Here is a 17,031-nt window from a genome sequence, read left to right as displayed (position 1 = left end):
AGGCAACCAGACCTGCACCGACACTGCAGATTTGAACCCCTACCCACCCAAACACTGCACTGTAAATAAATGTCTAACCCGTTCTCCCCCACAATACACTGCAAACAGTCGTCCCCATTTCTCCCCCTCTCAAAAAAACAAAGTGCCGAACTGACCTCTTTTCCCCACCGCCCCCCACAACTGCACTAAGTGCAGAGATCACCCCTTCCCCACTCTAGAAATGCACAATTGGCCCCGTTTCTCCCACCACCCCCCCCCCACCCAACTACACTAAGAGTTCTAAGTTCCTCCCTTCACCACCTTGGTGGCGCCAGCTTTCCCTGAACGGGAAAAGTGAAGGCATTTGAGTGCCGCCCGTCACACCGAAGATCCCAGACAGCCAGCAAGATTGCGGGGAATTGCGTGTAAATGTCTTCATGACCTTTATTTCAATATTTAACGTCGGGTCCTGTCGCCAAGTGGTGGGGGGGCCGCCACAGAGCCTCGCCACCACCGGAAAGATTGGGCCCGGCAATCCCAGCATTGGGCTCCACTGCAATCTTCCAGCCCCATCCCCCCATGGAGCCCAATGTCGGGAGCTCAACAAGATACAGCCCAATGTATTCAGGACTATTCTTCAAGGTGTCCCTCAATGCTCACAAATACAACATTTATTGCTCCAAAAATATGTTTGGGAAGTCTAAAGGAGTTATCTCCAGGACTCAATCAGGCAAATTTTCCTCTACTGTATTTGGACATAAATAATCACTTGGGCAGAGCACAGAGGAAAATATTGCGGGCAGGACTGTTAAGGAGCCTGCCCGATTCTTCACTATGTACACTCAGTACAGGTAGCTAATTACATCCAAGCACAACCCAGTAAAATCTGCCCCATTAAATCTGTCTCTTACAATATTATTCTACCAGTCTCTTAATTTGCTGTTTAAAATATAATTTCTAATATTCTATTTGATCTGTGGCATTGCTTAAAGAGTAGAATATATTGTACATGTCTCTCCCCCACCTCCCCCCCCCTCCACCCCCAATAACTACCAAGATCCTGGCTCCTCCTCATATTAGTCTTCTAACATTGCATGTCTCTCTCTTCCTTGCGTGCTCACACATTTTCTCTAATGCTTTGTCTTTGATTTTCTTTCATAGGATAGGGTCTTTTGAGTTGGTCAGGGATAGGAGGGCGTGACTGCGTAAGGCAGGTAAGGGAATTGAGAAGGCAGAAGTAGAGGATCTTCAGCCCTTGCAATTGTCCAACAGGTTTATTATTCTTTCAGCTTGTATGGATGAGACTGGGGGCTGCAGGGTGGATGAGCAAATTGACCATGGCACCAGGGTCCAGGAAGCCATTCAAGCAGAGGGAGCAAATAGGAATGTAGTGGTAGCAGGGGACAAACACTGTTCTCTGCAGCCAAGAGCGAGAGTCCTGTTACGACCGAGGTGGGAGGAGTGCACTGTTTTTCTAGTTCCACTTCTCTCCAGGACACAACATATATTTTAAATTTTTTCCCAGTTACTGATGCAATGAATCATAGACTCTATTTTTATCCCAGAATAAAATACACCAACCAGGTTTCTTTCATGAACAGCAAAATTATCAGTTAATTATAAAACAAGTCTTAACCAGTAATGGTGCACAGCATTAACACAGAGCTTGAAATATAAAAGTTCCTTAGCCCCACAGACACACACACGGTCAACCGGAAAAATAGAGATTTACTCTTTGGAGCTTTACAAAAAAAATACTTTGGCCGAATACTTGACGAAAAAAGAGATATGGAAAGATGTCAGAAGTCCTTTGTTTTGGTTTGGCATCCCAAATACACGTAGACGGCTGTCACTGGGATTATCCTAGAACAGGTCTTGTCAGGTGACGTTGAAGATCAGCTTGGGCAGGCTTTCCAGGAAAAATGCAGCAACTGGGGTTTTAGGCAGTTTCTTACACTTGCTTCTCAGCGCTTCCTCAAGATATGGAAAAGTTGGCAGGCTTTTTTTTTTAAAGAGATGGAACAAGTGGAATTGGGTTTTGCTCCTTTAGCAGGTTTTCTCCAACTGTCTTTTGTAATACTATCCACACCCTCACTCACTGTACAAAGCAAAACCAAAAACAATGTCACAAGAGTCAAGCCTCCTGACCCCTATAAATCTTGATCTGTCACTCCTTTGCAAATATCTTTCCCCAAGTCAAAAAAACCCTGCTGGGTAATTATCTGAAGACAGGTGCTTGCCAGTAAGGGCTTGTTTTTAGCACTCCTCCATTCTTCCAGTAATTGTTTGTTTTCAAATCAAGCTCAGCCCAAAAGACCTTCTGATGACCTCTTTAAAAAGAACACAAAGTTCCAGCATATATGGAATCCTTTTCAGTTTTAAAACTCAAATCCTCAATTTTTTTTTTTTTAAAAAGGAAGCACTCGTAACACCTCCACCCTTGGAGGAATGCAACGCCATTTTCAAATATGTGTCATTACATGGGCGGCACAGTGGCAAGCACCACAGCCTCACAGCTCCAGCGACCCGGGTTCGGTTCTGGGTACTGCCCACGTGGAGTTTGCAAGTTCTCCCTGTGTCTGCGTGGGTTTTCGCCGGGTGCTCCGGTTTCCTCCCACAGCCAAAGACTTGCAGGTTGACAGGTAAACTGGCCATTGTAAATTGCCCCTAGTATAGGTAGGAGAATGGTGGGGATGTGGTAGAGAATATGGGGTTAATGTAGGATTAGGAGAAATGGGTGGTTGTTGGTCAGCACAGACTTGGTGGGCTGAAGGGCCTGTTTCAGTGCTGTATTTCTAAATCTAAATAAAACAAAGTGTGGAGGAAAAAAAAAATTAAAAATTTTAAGACACCTTTTCACACTCATATTCATTCAATCTTTACCTGTAGCTAATACAGTTCTGCTTTGTACCATCTTTGCACTCAGATAACTCAAAGCAAAGCTAGATTCTATAAAGCATCCACAACTACATTATTTATCCCCGCAATGTGGATAATCTTTAAGTGATAAGGTTGCAATAGTAAACTCCATTGGAATAGTCTGGCATTCTGATTTTTGAATTTTGCCACAAAGGCGAGGGGGATACGTTCAGTATAAACTAATGCCTCTCCGTAGTCGTGGCTGAATTTTACCAACCTTCCGCCGTCGGGGGTTGTGGCAGGGGGTGGGGGGGCACCCAAAAAATGCCTCCGGGAGTGGCCTGCCACGGGTCTCAATGCCAGGAAGTCCCGGCGCCATATTGCTGGTGGCAGCAAGGCCTCGTGGCGCCCACTGCCGCTCAGCGATGGGAGAAGAATTTAAATATGTTAATTAATGCAAAGTAATGAATTAATGACTTATCTGCTCCTGTCAGCCGTCCCACTCCAAGATTGTGGTCGGTTGCCGTGACTCCTATGCCTTCGGATCTGCATCTGGAGATCCAATGCGGACACTGGTGGGGAGGGGGGGAGGAGGTAGGTATTTCAGTGTGGGAGGGGTGAGCGGGGTCAAACCGATATGATTAGTGTAGGGGATGGTGGAATGGATTAAAGATAAAGGTTTTTGAACATTAGGGGTGGGGGGGGGGCGAGGTCAGGTATACAAGATAAAGGTTTTTGAACATGGGGGAGGGCAATACATGAGCTGTCTGGTTTTTGGGTGGGTTGGAGGGGGTCTAGAAATATTTATTTACATCTTTTCATTAAATTTAAAATGCATGTCACTTCAAAAACTTAAAGCCCATGGCAGCCCTTTAGATGGCGCCTGCGCAGTGGCTCCAGACGCTGTTTTTGGGGACAGATCACCCGCTTCCTACACATCATCAGGGGGGTTGGGGGGGGGGGGGGGGGGGGGAGGGCGGGGGCCGGTCCACCCTGGCCATGTAAATGAGCCACTGTGGTTAATATCGCGGCAGCTTCGCGGAGTAAAGCCCTTGCATACGTGCTGCCATCTTTGAAGCTCGCCGCAGGGTTCGGTGGCGAGCTTGTAAAATGCAGCCAATAGACTTCAAAATGCTCAAGAGCCAATAACACATCTGGGGTTTCTTTTTCCACTGTTGAATATCTTTTTTGGTGTCGTTTTAGCTTTTTGGAAAAAGTATCCCACTGGTCTTTCTATACCTCATTCAACGTCTTGTAACAGGACTGCACCGACCCCCAAGTCACTAGCATCAATTGCTACCTTGAAGGGCTTAGTGAAATTTGAAGCAGCCAACACTGGTTCATTAATAAAAATGACTTTCAGCCTCTCAAAAGATGCTTGGCACTCCCCTGAGCACACTACCTTGGTTTTTTTTTTCTGTAGCAAATCTGTCAGTGGAGTAGTATAGTACTAACATTTGGTACAAACTTGTGGTAGAAACCATACATCCCCAAAAACCTCATGATTTCTCGATTAGTCTTAGGGAACTCCACCAATGCTTGTCCTTTTGCTGTTCTTGGCAACACTTGCCCTCGCCTTACTAAATGCCCGAGGTAGGTTACGCTGGCTTTTGCGAATTCACTTTTGGCAAGGTTTATTACTAAATCAGCTGCTTGTAATTTTCTAAACAGAGTTTCTAGCTGTTTCAAGTGGTCCTTCCAAGTGTCACTGTGTACCAGCACATCAACAAGGTAAACCACACAGTTAGGAACACTGGCTACCACTTGGTTCATTGATCTCTGAAAAGTTGCTGGGGCATTGTTTAGCCCAAATGGCATGACTCGACATTGTAAAAAACCGTCTGGTGTGACAAAGGCCGATATTTCTTTAGCTCGGGGTGTTAAAGGAACCTGCCGGTATCCCTTTAACAAATCTATTTTGTAAGAAATGCAGCACTGCCCACTTGGTCAATAGTCTTCCAAGCGAGGTATTGGGTAGGAGTCTGCCTTTGTTACTGCATTAACCTTTCTGTAGTCTATGCAGAATTTAGTTGAACAAATTAGTATTTCTTAAATAATAATAGATTAGAAAGTGTAGATGTACAAAGGGATGGGTGTCCTCATCAGTAAGTCACTAAAAGCTAGCATGCAAGTGCAGCAAGCAATTAGGAAGGCAAATGCCTTTATTGCAAGAGTATTTGAGTACAGGAGTACTGAAGTCTTGCTTCAAATGTTTAGAACCTTGGTTAGACTGCATCTGGAGTACTATGTGCCGTTTTGGTCCGCTTACCTTAGGAAGGATATTATTGCCATCGAGGGAGTGCAACAAAGGTTTACCATACTTGTTCCCAGGATGGCAGGACTGTCCTATGAAGAGATTGGGGAAACTGGGCCTGTATTATCTAGAGTTTTGATGACTGAGAGGTCATCTCATTGAAACCTACAAAATACTTAGAGGGATACACAGGGTAGATGCAGGTAAAACGTTTCCCCTGGTTGAGGAGTCTAGAACCAGGGAACACAACTTCAAAATAAGGGGGAAGCCACTAAGGACCGAGATAAGGAGAAATTTCTTTACTCAAAGGGTTGTGAATCTCTAGAATTCTCTACCCCAGAGGGCAATGGAAGCTCAGTCATTGAGTTTGTCGAAAGCAGAGATGGACAGATTTCTAAATACCAATGACATAAAGGGATATGGGGATAGTTTGGGAAAAAGGCATTGGAGTGGATGATCAGCTATGATCATATTGAATGGAGGAGCAGGATCGATGGGCTGAATTGCCTACTCCTGTTCCTATGTTCCTATGTAACATGACAGGGGAACTGCAGCTGCTTTGACTGGGTTCAGTTAGGTGGTTTTTCAGCATGTATTGGTGTTCTGCTTTTACCTGGGCCTTTTTTCTGGACTTAAGTGATAAGGATGCTATTTTATAGAAAAGGATTCACCTACATGGACAGAGATGGGAATCTGTGTGTGGAGCCAGAGGAAATGGGCGAGGTACTAAATGAGTACTTTGCATCAGTATTCACCAAAGAGAAGGACTTGGTGGATGATGAGCCTAGGGAAGGGAATGTAGATAGTCTCAGTCATCTCATTATCAAAAAGGAGGAGGTGTTGGGTGTCTTGCAAAGCATTAAGGTAGATAAGTCCCCAGGGCCTGATGGGATCTACCCCAGAATACTAAGGGAGGCAAGGGAAGAAATTGCTGGGGCCTTGACAGAAATCTTTGCATCCTCATTGGCTACAGGTGAGATCCCAGAGGACTGGAGCATAGCCAATGTTGTTCCTTTGTTTAAGAAGGGTAGCAAGGATAATCCAGGAAATTATAGGCCGGTGAGCCTTACATCAGTGGTAGGGAAATTATTAGAGAGGATTCTTCGGGACAGTACTTACTCCCATTTGGAAACAAACGGACTTATTAGCGAGAGGCAGCATGGTTTTGTGAAGGGGAGGTCGTGTCTCACTAATTTGATTGAGTTTTTGAGGAAGTGACAAAGATGATAGATGAAGAAAGGGCAGTGGATGTTATCTATATGGACTTCAGTAAAGCCTTTGACAAGGTCCCTCATGGCAGACTGGTACAAAAGGTGAAGTCACACAGGATCAGAGGTGAGCTGGCAAGATGGATACAGAACTGGCTCTGTCATAGAAGACAGAGGGTAGCAGTGGAAGGGTGCTTTTCTGAATGGAGGAATGTGACTAGTGGTGTTCTGCAGGGATCAGTGCTGGGACCTTTGCTGTTTATAGTATATATAAATGATTTGGAGGAAAACGTAGCTGGTCTGATTAGTAAGTTTGCGGACGACACAAAGGTTGGTGGAGTTGCGGATAGTGATGAGGATTGTCAGAGGATACAGATCGGTTGGAGACTTGGGCGGAGAAATGGCAGATGGAGTTTAATCCGGACAAATGTGAGGTAATTCATTTTGGAAGATCTAATACAGGTGGGAAGTATACAGTAAATGGCAGAACCCTTAGGCGTATTGACAGGCAGAGAGATCTGGGCGTACAGGTCCACAGGTCACTGAAAGTGGCAACGCAGGTGGATAAGGTAGTCATGAAGGCATACGGCATGCTTGCCTTCATCGGTCGGGGCATAGAGTATAAAAATTGGCAAGTCATGCTGCAGCTGTACAGAACTTTAGTTAGGCCACACTTAGAATATTGCGTGCAATTCTGGTCGTCACACTACCAGAAGGACATGGAGGCTTTGGAGAGGGTACAGAAGAGGTTTACCAGGATGTTGCCTGGTCTGGAGGGCATTAGCTAAGAGGAGACGTTGGATAAACTCGGATTGTTTTCACTGGAACGACGGAGGTGGAGGGGCGACATGATAGAGGTTTACAAAGTTATGAGCGGCATGGACAGAGTGGATAGTCAGAAGCTTTTTCCCAGGGTGGAAGAGTCAGTTACTAGGGGACATAGGTTTAAGGTGAGAGGGGCAAAGTTTAGAGGGGACGTGCGAGGCAAGTTCTTTACACAGAGGGTGGTGAGTGCCTGGAACTTGCTGCCGGGGGAGGTGGTGGAAGCAGGTACGATAGCGATGTTTAAGAGGCATCTTGACAAATACATGAATAGGATGGGAATAGAGGGTACGGTCCCCGGAAGTGCAGAAGGTTTTAGTTTAGGCAGGCATCAAGATCGGCGCAAGCTTGGAGGGCCGAATGGCCTGTTCCTGTGCTGTACTGTTCTTTGTTCTTTGTACATCCACATCATGTAGGGCTAAGGTTGTACACCCTGGCTTGTCCCTACAGACTCCTTTAAATGTTGTGAGTAGCTTTGTTAGGTCTTTTAGTTTTTCTGCATCTAAATATGAAAGCATAGTGTGCAATCGCCCTAGCAATTCAGTATTAGCTAACCAGATAATAGAAGGTTCAATTTGAGATTTGCCTCAGCCTCCTTCTGCCTCATCCCTACTATCCCTTTCATCCTTCACTGACCCTACTATCTGACATACCTGTGCTTGCTTATCCTCCTCCCGGCGATGATATTGTTTCAACATATTGATATGGCACAGCCAATTCTTTTTCTGGTGATCTGAGGTGTCAATCAAATAATTTACTTTACCAATTCTCTTGATCAATTTATATGGACCACCGAACTATGCTTTCAACAGTTCACCCTGTAAAGGCAGTAATATGAACACCTCATCCCCTGGTTGAAATGTTCGGGTCTTGGCATGCTCGTCTGTCCATTTCTTCATGGTTGTTTGGGAAGATTTATGGAATTCCTGAGCCATTTTTCAAACTCTCATGAGCCGTTCCCAGAACACAGATACATAATCTAACACGGAATTACAGCAGAATATAGATAGACTGGAGAGTTGGGCAGAGAAATGGCAGATGGCGTTCAATCAGTGCAAATGCAAGGTGATGCATTTTGGAAGATCCAATTCAAGAGTGAACTATACAGTAAATGGAAAAGTCCTGGGGAAAATTGATGTACAGAGAGATTTGGGTGTTCAGGTCCATTGTTCCCTGAAGTTGGCAACGCAGGTCAATAGTGCTCAAGAAGGCATACGGCATGCTTTCCTTCATCGGACGGGGTATTGAGTACAAGAGTTGGCAGGTCATGTTACAGTTGTATAGGACTTTGGTTTGGCCACATTTGGAATACTGCGTGCAGTTCTGGTCGCCACATTACCAAAAGGATGTGGATGCTTTGGAGAGGGTGCAGAGGAGGTTCATCAGGATGTTGCCTGGTATGGAGGGCGCTAGCTATGAAGAGAGGTTGAGTAGATTAGGATTATTTTCATTAGAAAGACGGAGGTTGAGGGGGGACCTGATTGAGGTGTACAAAATCATGAGAGGTATAGACAGACTGGATAGCAAGAAGCTTTTTCCCCAGAGTGGGGGATTCAATTACTAGGGGTCACGAGTTCAAAATGAAAGGGGAAAAGTTTAGGGGGGATATGCGTGGAAAGTTCTTTACGCAGAGGGTGCTGGGTGCCTGGAACGCGTTGCCAGCGGAGGTGGTAGACGCGGGCACGATAGCGTCTTTTAAGATGTATCTAGACAGATACATGAATGGGCAGGAAGTAAAGAGATACAGACCCTTAGAAAATAGGCGTCATGTTTAGATAGAGGATCTGGATCGGCGCAGGCTTGGAGGGCCGAAGGGCCTGTTCCTGTGCTGTAATTTTCTTTGTTCTTTGGAAGATTTGTCCCTCTGTTCTAAAAACCTTTCTTTAATTAGTTTTATAGGACCTCTATCTCATGTCCATAAATTAATTCAAAAGGAATAAAACTGGTAGATACATTAAGTGAATCCCTAGTGGCAAACAAAACAAATTCTAGCCCTTTATCCCAATCATGGGGATATTCATGACAGTATGCCCTGATCATCATTTTGAGGGTCTGATGGTACCTTTCTAAAGCTCCTGGTGTCCGTGGATGGTATGCTGAAGACTTTAACTGTGTTATACCCGTAAGTTGCTGAAGAATTTGAGACATAAACTTGGAACCTTGATCTGGCTGAATCTCATTCTGTAATCCATATCTAGTGAAGAACTGGGTTACCAGTATGTTAGCAGAAATTGTTCTCAAGGGAACGGCCTTTGGGAACCGAGTAGCAATATCCACAATAGTGAGTATATATTGGTATCTCGCTTTTGTTTTCGGTAAATGGTCCTACACAGTCTACCAACACCCTACTAAATCTTCTTTGGCCTCCCTATCTCGAGAGACAATGGGTAAGCGCCTGGAGGTGGTCAGTGGTGTGTGGAGCAGCGCCTGGAGTGGCTATAAAGGCCAATTCTAGAGTGACAGGCTCTTCCACAGGTGCTGCAGATAAAATTGGTTGTCGGGGCTGTTACGCAGTTGGCCTTGCGCTTCTGTCTTTTTTCCTTCCAACTGCTAAGTCTCTTCGACTCGCCACACTTTAGCCCCGCCTTTATGACTGCCCGCCAGCTCTGGCGAACGCTGGCAACTGACTCCCACGACTTGTGATCAATGTCACAGGACTTCATGTCGCGTTTGCAGACGTCTTTAAAGCGGAGACATGGACGGCCGGTGGGTCTGATACTAGTGGCGAGCTCGCTGTACAATGTGTCTTTGGGGATCCTGCCATCTTCCATGCGGCTCACAAGGTCAAGCCATCTCAAGCGCCGCTGACTCAGTAGTGTGTATAAGCTGGGGATGTTGGCCGCCTCGAGGACTTCTGTGTTGGCGATACGGTCCTGCCACCTGATGCCAAGTATTCTCCGGAGGCAACGAAGATGGAATGAATTGAGACGTCGCTCTTGGCTGACATACATTGTCCAGACCCTACTAAATGGTTCCCCAAAAACTGGTATGGAAATTAGAGGTGCCGGTTTTATGGCAGGTTGTGGTTTTCCCACAATCTGGCACGTATGGCATGTTTTACAAAACTGCATCATGTCCTTGGTAAGACCTGGCCAGTAAAAATTTCAAATTATGCGTGATTGGATCTTCCGGATCCCCACGTATCCCACTAGAGGAATTTCATGGGCTACCCTTAATATTTCCCGGCAATACTTGGGCGGTACCACTATCTGGTGAACTACTGTTCACTCTTCGTCTGCAGGTCTGTGAGGAGGTCTCCAATTTCCTCATCAGAACTCCCTTTGCCTCAGCTTCAGTTAGAGCTGATTGTGCCACTTTATTTAGCTCTGAATCGGCTTGCTGAGCCTTGATCAGAGAAGACTTACTGAACATTTCCGTCGGATTATTCAAGTCCCCAAAGAAGGTTTCTGATATTCGGCTATCTGACTGTGGCGCCAATTTCACCTCTGACAACAGAACTTGTTTACCCATTACTCGAGTCACTACACATGAAGGAAAAATTCCTGGAAACTTTTCCTGCAAATGTTCTGTCTCTTCAACTTCACTTAGTTTTTCCGTTACTACTAGAGAAGCTACTACCTTCGCTCCAGCCAAATCATTCCCCAGGAGTAGGTCAACTGCATCTACTGGCAAACTATGAACAACTCCTACAGTTACCGTTCCAGACATTAGGTCACACTCTAGGCGCACCCGATACAGAGGTGCGGGTATATACTCCCCGCCAATACCCCAACCATGGGACTTATTGGGATACACAAAGCCAATGCAAAGAAAGGGACCCTGACTGAAAGTACAACAGATCAGGCTGTAGCTCTGACTGCAACTGTAAGGCCAAATACAAAAACCACTGACTCAGGGGTTGTGAATAAGATACCCGAGAGTTATAGGGAATTCTTGTCAAAAGAAAAAGTAACTCCCTATCCCTCAAGTGAGGCAGGTAAACCTATAGTTATGCTTAGGGGTACAAGAGCCACCAAAACTCTTTTGCTGGGGGAAGGCATAACTTTTCCACCAAGAACGCATTGAATTTTGATTCAGAGATAAATATTGGCCGGGACACCAGGGATAACACTCTTCTTCAGATATTGCCATGTGATCTTTTACATCCACTTGAGAGAGTAGCTAGGGCCTCAGTTTAACAACTTATACAAAAAACGGAACTTTCAACAGTGCAGCACTCCCGCACACAGCCTACTTTCTGAGCTCAGGTCTCTGGCACGGGACTTAAACCCACAATTTTCTGACTCAGAAGCAAGAGTGTTAACAACAACTGTCTTAAGGACAGGCTGGACTCTCAGCCCTCATCCAAGGCCTTCAGCAAAGCTACTGTAAGATGCATGTGAATAGCTTGGGATTATTGTGCCTCTTCTTTTCTGTTTCCATCTAGAGATTTGGAGATGCAAACTACTGTGTCAGGGCGCAACAAATTGGATCACTAATGAAATGCTAATGAAATAATTTAGCATTGTAACTTAGGATAAGTTAAACCACCCCCTCCTTCTGAAATATTTCCGAAGTATGCTGTGCCAAATTTACCATCATACTTGTACAGTTAGAAAAGCGCACACTCTTGCTGTATCACTGCTAAATCAAGTGGTCAGTAGATTGCATGTCAAGTGAAAACAGGATGGGATATGACTGTCATCCCTTCCTTGGTCAAATATCCCAAGATACCAAGCTCCATTTTTTTATATTTCTATTATTACTCTTGGTAGGTTTTTTTTGCTTCCAGTGATATCAACCTCATCATTAAGGTTCATTTCTGGCAGTGAGCTATTTTGTGAACTTTCTAAAACCCTACATACAGACTTCTCAAAAAAGTTTGAATTTCTATGTTTGAATTTCTTTAATTACACTGTGAAAAGTGTGCTGTAAAAGGTTCATTTAGCTGAATAGTTTTACATAATCGCAAATGAAACATAGCGAACCCATTGTTTGGGATTTTGAATGTTTCAGCTTATTCTCAACCAATACTTTTTAAGCTTTGTGCAATCCCAAGGGGGAGTTAAAACTGTGTCAAGGATGTACAGTCCAGGCCAAGTTGAACAGGAAAGTGTCTAGCTATGACACTTTTAAACTCAACAGATTGAAGTGGGCTGACCTTGTCTATCGTGTGCTGTGAGGTCAGGTCAGCTCTTGAATAGATTTTAGTATTCAATACAAGACGTCCTGTGATTGTGATATGTCTCAGGCATCTGAACTCACTGGGTATAACTATGCCAATGTTACTTTTGATGGCATGTCTGACAGGAACATAGAAAAACACAGAACATTTATGGCAAAGAAGGAGTCCATTCGGCCCATGGTGCCTGTGCCAGTCGAAAAAGAGTCATCCAGCCTAATCCCACTTTCCAACTCTGTTTCATCGCCCTGTAGGTTACAGCACTTCAAGTGCATATCCAAGTATTTTTTAAATGAGATGAGGGTTCCTGCCTCTATCACCTTTCAGGCAGTGAGTTCCAGACACCCTATCACGCTCTGGCTGAAAAGAATTTTCAAATCCTCAACTCTCCCCTCTAATCCTTCTGCCACTTACTTTAAATCAATGCTCCCTGGTTATTGAGCTCTCCGCTAAGGGAATTATGTCCTTCCTATCCACTCTATCTAGGCCCCTCATAATTTTAAACACCTCAATTAAATTTCCCCTTAGTCTCCTCTGTTCCAAAGAAAATAACCCCAGCTTTTCCAATCTTTCCTCAGATAAAATTTTACAGTCCTGACAACATCTTCATTAATCTCTTCTGTGCCCTCTCTAGTGTGGACACATCCTTCCTGTAATGTGGTGACTAGAACAGTATGCAGTACTTCAGCTGTGGCCTAATTAGGAACAGGAGGATGCCATTTAGCCCCTCAAGCCTGTTCCGCCATTCAGTGAGATCATGGCTGATCTGTGACTTAACTCCATAGACCTGTCTTTACCCCATTTCCCTTGGATAATAAAAATCTATCCATCTCAGATTTGAAATTAACAATTGATCCAGCGTCAATTGCCATTTGTGGAAGAGTTCCAAACTTCTACCACCCTTTGTGTAAAGAAGTGTTTCCGAATTTCACCCCTGAAAAGGTCTGGCTCTAATTTTTAGACTATTCCCCCAGACCTAAACTCCATAACTAGGGAAATAAAAGGTAGATAGGAAGAAACTATTTGTTCCCCTTAATTTCTTGTGAACCATGAAACTATAACCAATTGATGGAAATAGATTTTTGTCACAAAGGTCACAATGAGCACTTTATCTTGTATAAAAGCAAAATACTGCTGATGCTGGAAATCTGAAACACAAAGAATTGATGCTGGAAATACTCAGCAGGTCTGGTAGCATCTGTGGAGAGAGAAGCAGAGTTAACGTTTCAGGTTACTGAAAGGGTCACTGACCTGAAACGTTAACTCTGCTTCTCTCTCCACAGATGCTGCCAGACCTGCTGAGTATTTCCAGCATTTCTTGTTTGCACTTTATCTTGTGTTGCCTTGAGAGTAGTACTTAAATGCATGGAGTAATTGAGTGGCTACATCATAGAAACTCTTCAGTGCCACAATAGATGTAGATCCTGGAGCACAAACATGACCCCCTCCTCCAGCTTACAAATATAAAAATGAACAATATTTTCATGATCTCCAAATTACACACAACTTTGGAAAAAAAAGTTCTTGCATCCAGTCAACAAACCAGAGCAGAAACTGGAAAGATATTAGGTCTATTTATCTCATGAGGAAGTCAGAAATCGCAGTGTGCTTTAGACAATTGTGCAAAAGTTATTTGGTTGAATATGGTCACTGGACAAATCAGGTGCGATCTTATATCCATTGTTTGTTTAATGTTGACTTTAAAAAAAAAATCCCAGTTTGTATCCTCCTTTCTGGAAGATGCTGTTATATACACTACAGGATGGATACGAGGATCCTTGAGGGGGCGCAGAGGAGATTTACCAGAATGATTCCAGGGATGGAGGATTTTAGTTACAAGGTTAGGTTGGAAAAGCTGGGTTTGTTCTCCTTAGAACAAAAGGAGATTGAGGGGAGATTTAATTGAAGTGTATAAGATTATCACAAGCATTGATAAGTTGGACAAGGAAAAACTGTTCCCATTAACAAATTGTACAAGGACTGGGGGACACAGATGGTAAGTTTTGGGCAAAATAAGCAGGGGAATATGAGGAAGCACTTTTTGTTTTAAACGCAGTGGGTAGTAATATCTGGAACTCGCTGTCCACAAGGTGCTGGTAGCAGAGACAATCAATGACTTCAAGAGGAAGCTGGATGGCCAACTGAGTGAAACAGACTTCCAGGGCTACGGGGATCGAGCCGGGGAGTAAGACTGACAGTATAGCTCAGTGGAGAGCCGGCATGGACTCGATGGGCCAAATGGCCACCTTGTGTGCTGTAAATGACTCTATGACTCTAAGTATCAACAAGTTCACAACAGCACTCTCACAGAAGCAAAGCAGGGAAATTCTATTTGCAATTTTCCCTTTTCAATGCTTCCTTATTAAGTTTCCTAATTTGAGAATCAATTCTACCTGCTTTTACAGCATCTCTTCAAGCAGCAGTATCATCTTCATCCCCTACACTGAAACTTCTAGCTGAATTTATATCGGAGGCACATTTCATAAGAAGGCACTAGGTAACTTCAAAGTTCTAACTGTATTGACTATAGGAAATATACATGAAGTTCAGACTTGGCTAACTTAGCATGATCAAAAGCAAGCTTTTTTCCTTTTTCCAAGTGAATGCAATTTGTGTTGACAATGCTAGTGAGGAGTGGGGCTGAAGTCAGATCACAGGAAGGGTGTAGTTTGGATGGGAAGTGATACTAACTAAAGCATAAGAGACAGACAGCAACATATGCAGGAGGAATATTTCTTACTAAACATTCTCAGTTTCACCACAAGACAAGTGGGGAAAAAAAGTAGGATTTTACAACTCCTACTATGCTTGCAAGGAATTAATAAAATTAGTTGGACCATTATACCAAATACTATTTAAATTAAATGATCCCTGCGATTGGGGTCAAACCAATTATATTCCCTATTTTATTGCTCGTTTGAAGCAATCTGCATTCACCATTTTTCCAGATTGACTGACCTCTTTCTTTTTCCTTTCTTCCTCTTTTCTTTTTTTCTCTTCTCGTATCTGAGCCAGTCGTTGCTTTTTACGCTCCAGTTCTGCTTTTAAATCACTTTTATCTGACATTTTGGTATACCTGAAAAATCCACGTTAGAGGCAAGAGTTAAAGATATAGCATCCTTTAGGCTTTATATATGCACCAAGTCAAACCACACGTCATCAAACCACATGTATAATTTCCTTTTGCATTTGCTGTTTAACATATGTGAACAAAACTTCAGTAGAATCTGGATTTTAATTCATCTTTAGCTGGCAGAAAATGAGTTTGCAGAAGGCTGGGCAGCATGAATGTCTGCAAACCAGTGGTAGACAAGACTTCAATCTTACATACAGGGTGGTGGTGGGTTCATTTTAACCCAATTCTCCTGGCAGGAAATCTACTTGATCGGGTAGATTGCCAATTTAACACCATGTTCAATATTACACTCTGTTGACTTCAATGGAGAGTAAAATTGTGCAAGGTGCGAAACCAGCATTGCACAATCCAGTTAGTTTCCCTGACAGGGGGATTAGGTTATAACTGTTCCCAGAACAAAGACTTAAATTCACAACTGGAGTTGGTTATCAGGACCGTTATAAACATCTGATTGGTTTATGGGCAATTTTGCAGTAGTATGTACACACGTGCTAATCTACAGTAGTTTTTAAAAACAAACTTGCAGCAGACATAAATTACATTCTTAAAATAAAAAAGTTTTAAATTTTATCTGAAAGTGTCTTTAAAATACAAAAGATGCAGATTTGTATATATTAAACTATGCATTCTAGAATTAGTCATGTAGTCAAAATGTATTATTGATTAGAAAGGCTCATCTTCCCAAATCTTTCAAGGTGGCTGTGTTGAGGGAGAAAGCACTCAACTGGACCTTTCTCAAGTCCAGTAATTCTAGGACACGGTCAAAAAGCCACTCGTACTTCAATAGTTTCTGGATTTTCTAGGTCTCTTGCAGTCATATCATTCAGGATATCTGTAACTGTGGAAAGCCTATGAATTTCCACAGTTACTAACCCCAAGTCTGCGAGGTGGCAGGGAATGCTGAGGAGGTCAGGAAATTTGGAAAAATGGGTTTCCTGAGTGTCCTACAGGGCACCTTTAATTGGGGTTCTGGTTCACAGACAATCTGATTGAGAGGCTAGAGAGACCTTGCAGGCAGAAAGCCTACTTCACAATGCCGAATCCCTACAATAGCAGGTAGGCAATAGAGTGAGCGAGAGAGATTGCCAGTTGTAAGGGTGGGGGTCCCATAGTGGCTGGGGAGGAGTAGAGAGATTGCAGCGTGGGTTTACTAGCTACCTTGTTGGGCCTTAAGACAACACTCCTGCTCCTCTTGCCCCACAAGGAGTGCTGTAAAAGTATTTCCTCAAGGATTCATTCCCTCACGCCTCCTTTAAGTTGCCAAGATTCCCAAGGCCTGTGGTTAAAAACAGAATGACACTTAAAATGAAGGCACACAGCCTCTATCATAGTAAAATTGAAACCCACTTCCAGCAAGTAGATTGATTGCCTGCCCTTTGTCCCACCTCCATTAAAAAACAAAAGTAGGCAGGTTGGGTTCCTGTTTCAGATTTCTTGCATTTTAACCTCGGTCACCTATTTTTGGGTCTGTTAAAATTCAGCCTCAAGTCTTTTGGCTTCAGATTCCTTACAACTTACACTTCAAAATTAAAACATGAAAACATTCTTCTATAGTTTGAGCATAAAGGAAGGCATTACTGGTAGAAACCCACTTAGCAACATTACTTTATTCAGAATGGAATTGAGCAGTTTGTAAGCCAGTATAAAGTAT

At 43.6% G+C, this 17,031-nt stretch overlaps 1 protein-coding gene across 4 annotated transcripts in view; it reads right to left on the bottom strand.

Annotated features, from left to right (window-relative positions):
• dync1i1a (dynein cytoplasmic 1 intermediate chain 1a) overlaps nt 1–17,031 on the bottom strand; it is a 533,829-nt gene that overhangs the window by 466,210 nt on the left and 50,588 nt on the right. For all 4 annotated transcript variants that reach the window (XM_068009827.1, XM_068009839.1, XM_068009830.1 and 1 more), the window contains exon 2: nt 15,203–15,320. In XM_068009827.1, the coding sequence (XP_067865928.1) occupies nt 15,203–15,310 (108 nt within the window). In that variant the 5' untranslated portion in view covers nt 15,311–15,320. The remainder of the gene's footprint in view (nt 1–15,202; nt 15,321–17,031) is intronic.

The sequence above is a fragment of the Heterodontus francisci genome, chromosome 2, assembly GCF_036365525.1.
Source record: "Heterodontus francisci isolate sHetFra1 chromosome 2, sHetFra1.hap1, whole genome shotgun sequence".
Lineage (NCBI taxonomy): Eukaryota > Metazoa > Chordata > Chondrichthyes > Heterodontiformes > Heterodontidae > Heterodontus > Heterodontus francisci.
The sequence above is the reverse complement of the archived record's forward strand: the minus strand, read 5'-3'. Positions and strand labels throughout refer to the sequence as shown.